A 1,859-nucleotide genomic window follows, 5' to 3' on the forward strand; every position below is an offset into this window, starting at 1 on the left:
CTCCGCCGACAGGGCAAAATGTTGGGGTCCAGAGATTCGCTCTGGTGACTCCGGGTTCCGAGATGCCAGGTTTGGCCCCTACATCTGGTGGGGGACCGCTCAACTTCGGGCTGGCAGAGCAAATGATGGCTCTACTCAACTACGCTAATATGCGTCAGGCACTGGGGACTCCTCTGCTGTCCACCATCCCCGCTGCAACTCCTCTGGCAGGAGCGCTCGTTCCACAGGGTACTGAAGCCCCGCCTCCTACTATTTAGGAGATGAACAACCAATTCACTAAAGCACAAGCCCCGCTACCGAGGGAGATACAAAGGGTTCCCGCTGACAAGGAAGTGGAGAAAAGGCCGGAGGGGAGTCGGGTCAGGCTCAATAGTGTTGTTAGACGGGAGGGGGTTGATAAGTCTGATAGTCAATCCGTATCGCTCGTGTTCGAGGAGGAGAGGCCGAAGGAGAAAGCACGACTGAAAAACCAGGTGTCGCAACTGAAGCACCAGCTTGAGGATCTGGAGGAATCACTGAGGGAGAAATCCCGGAGGGACGATAGAGGGCAGAGGTCAGGGAAATCGAACAGAGCAGAAAGGTCGTACAGGGCAGAGAGGTCCCATCGTTCAGAGAAATCACGCTATATAGAGAAGTCAGATGAACGAGAGCTGGAGTATTCCTCTGGCAGGCCAGGGCACAAGGATCACAAGCGCCCCCACGCTCACGACTCCCCGAGGGACAGACGGGAACATGGGAGAGATAAGGAGGATAAAAGGGCCAAGACGTCGAGGTTCCACCCTATCAACAACCGCAGTCCTTTCTCCGACGACATTCTGGCGGACACTTTACCCAGAAGCTACAAACTCATCTCGCTAGACTATGATGGCACTACCGACCCGGAGGTACACCTCAATCGATTTGAGGGGTTGGTCACACTGCATATGTATACTGAGGGCATCAAGTGCCGCATCTTCTCCACTACTCTGACCGGACCAGCTAACCCCAATTCTATTTACTCCTTTGAGGACTTGCAGACCCGCTTCTTACGTCAGTTCGCAAGCTCGCGAAGGGTGGGAAAGTCAGCTCTTTCGCTGATGGATATCAAACAGGATCAAAATGAAACACTGAGGGAATATACTGCCAGATTTAACTTAGCCGCTCTGGAGGTGCCAGAGGCGGAATCCCAAATTAAGAATTGCGCCTACGTCAGAGGGCTCAGGCCGGGGATTTTCTTTGATGAACTACAGATCCGACCAGCAAAGGATTTTGACGATATTATGGCAAGGTTGCCAGGCTATTTGCAGTTAGAGGATGCCAGGATGGCGAGAAAAGCAGAAAACGATAAACACAAAGTCAAAAGAGCTGAGGAAGCACCAGAGAGACAACGACATCAGGACAGGGCACCATTCAGAGGGTTACCTCCAAGGGTACTGCCACCCCAAGGAGAGATGCCGCCTCAACAACAACGTACTGTGAACGAAGTCACGCGATTCACCGAATACACACCTCTGAACAAACCACAAGAGGAAATCTTCCATTTGATAAAAAACCAACCGTTCTTTCGGGCACCAGGGACTTATCGGGACGGGCCGCCGTAGGAGGGGCCCCAACAATAAGCTGTGCGAGTATCACAATGTCTTTGGACATTATACCAAATATTGTGGTCATCTCAAACACCAGTTGGAATTACTGGTTCGCCAGGGAAATCTCGATCAGTTCATTGACAGGGGGAATGAGGGCCAGAGGCGGAATGATCAGAGGGATCATAGGGATCAGAGAAATAACCGAGAACAGAGACAATAACAGGGAAACAATAGGGACCGCAGACCCGATGACAACCGGGATAACCGAAGAGAGGGACCAGAAGGACAAGCACC

At 52.1% G+C, this 1,859-nt stretch overlaps 1 protein-coding gene across 1 annotated transcript; it reads left to right on the plus strand.

Moving 5' to 3' along the window:
- Positions 1–260: 260 nt before the first annotated feature.
- LOC130998301 (uncharacterized) lies at positions 261–1,580 on the plus strand. The gene has a single exon (XM_057923732.1). It carries the CDS (start codon positions 261–263, stop codon positions 1,578–1,580), a length of 1,320 nt encoding a protein of 439 aa, XP_057779715.1.
- Positions 1,581–1,859: the final 279 nt, after the last annotated feature.

Source organism: Salvia miltiorrhiza, chromosome 8 (genome assembly GCF_028751815.1).
Source record: "Salvia miltiorrhiza cultivar Shanhuang (shh) chromosome 8, IMPLAD_Smil_shh, whole genome shotgun sequence".
Lineage (NCBI taxonomy): Eukaryota > Viridiplantae > Streptophyta > Magnoliopsida > Lamiales > Lamiaceae > Salvia > Salvia miltiorrhiza.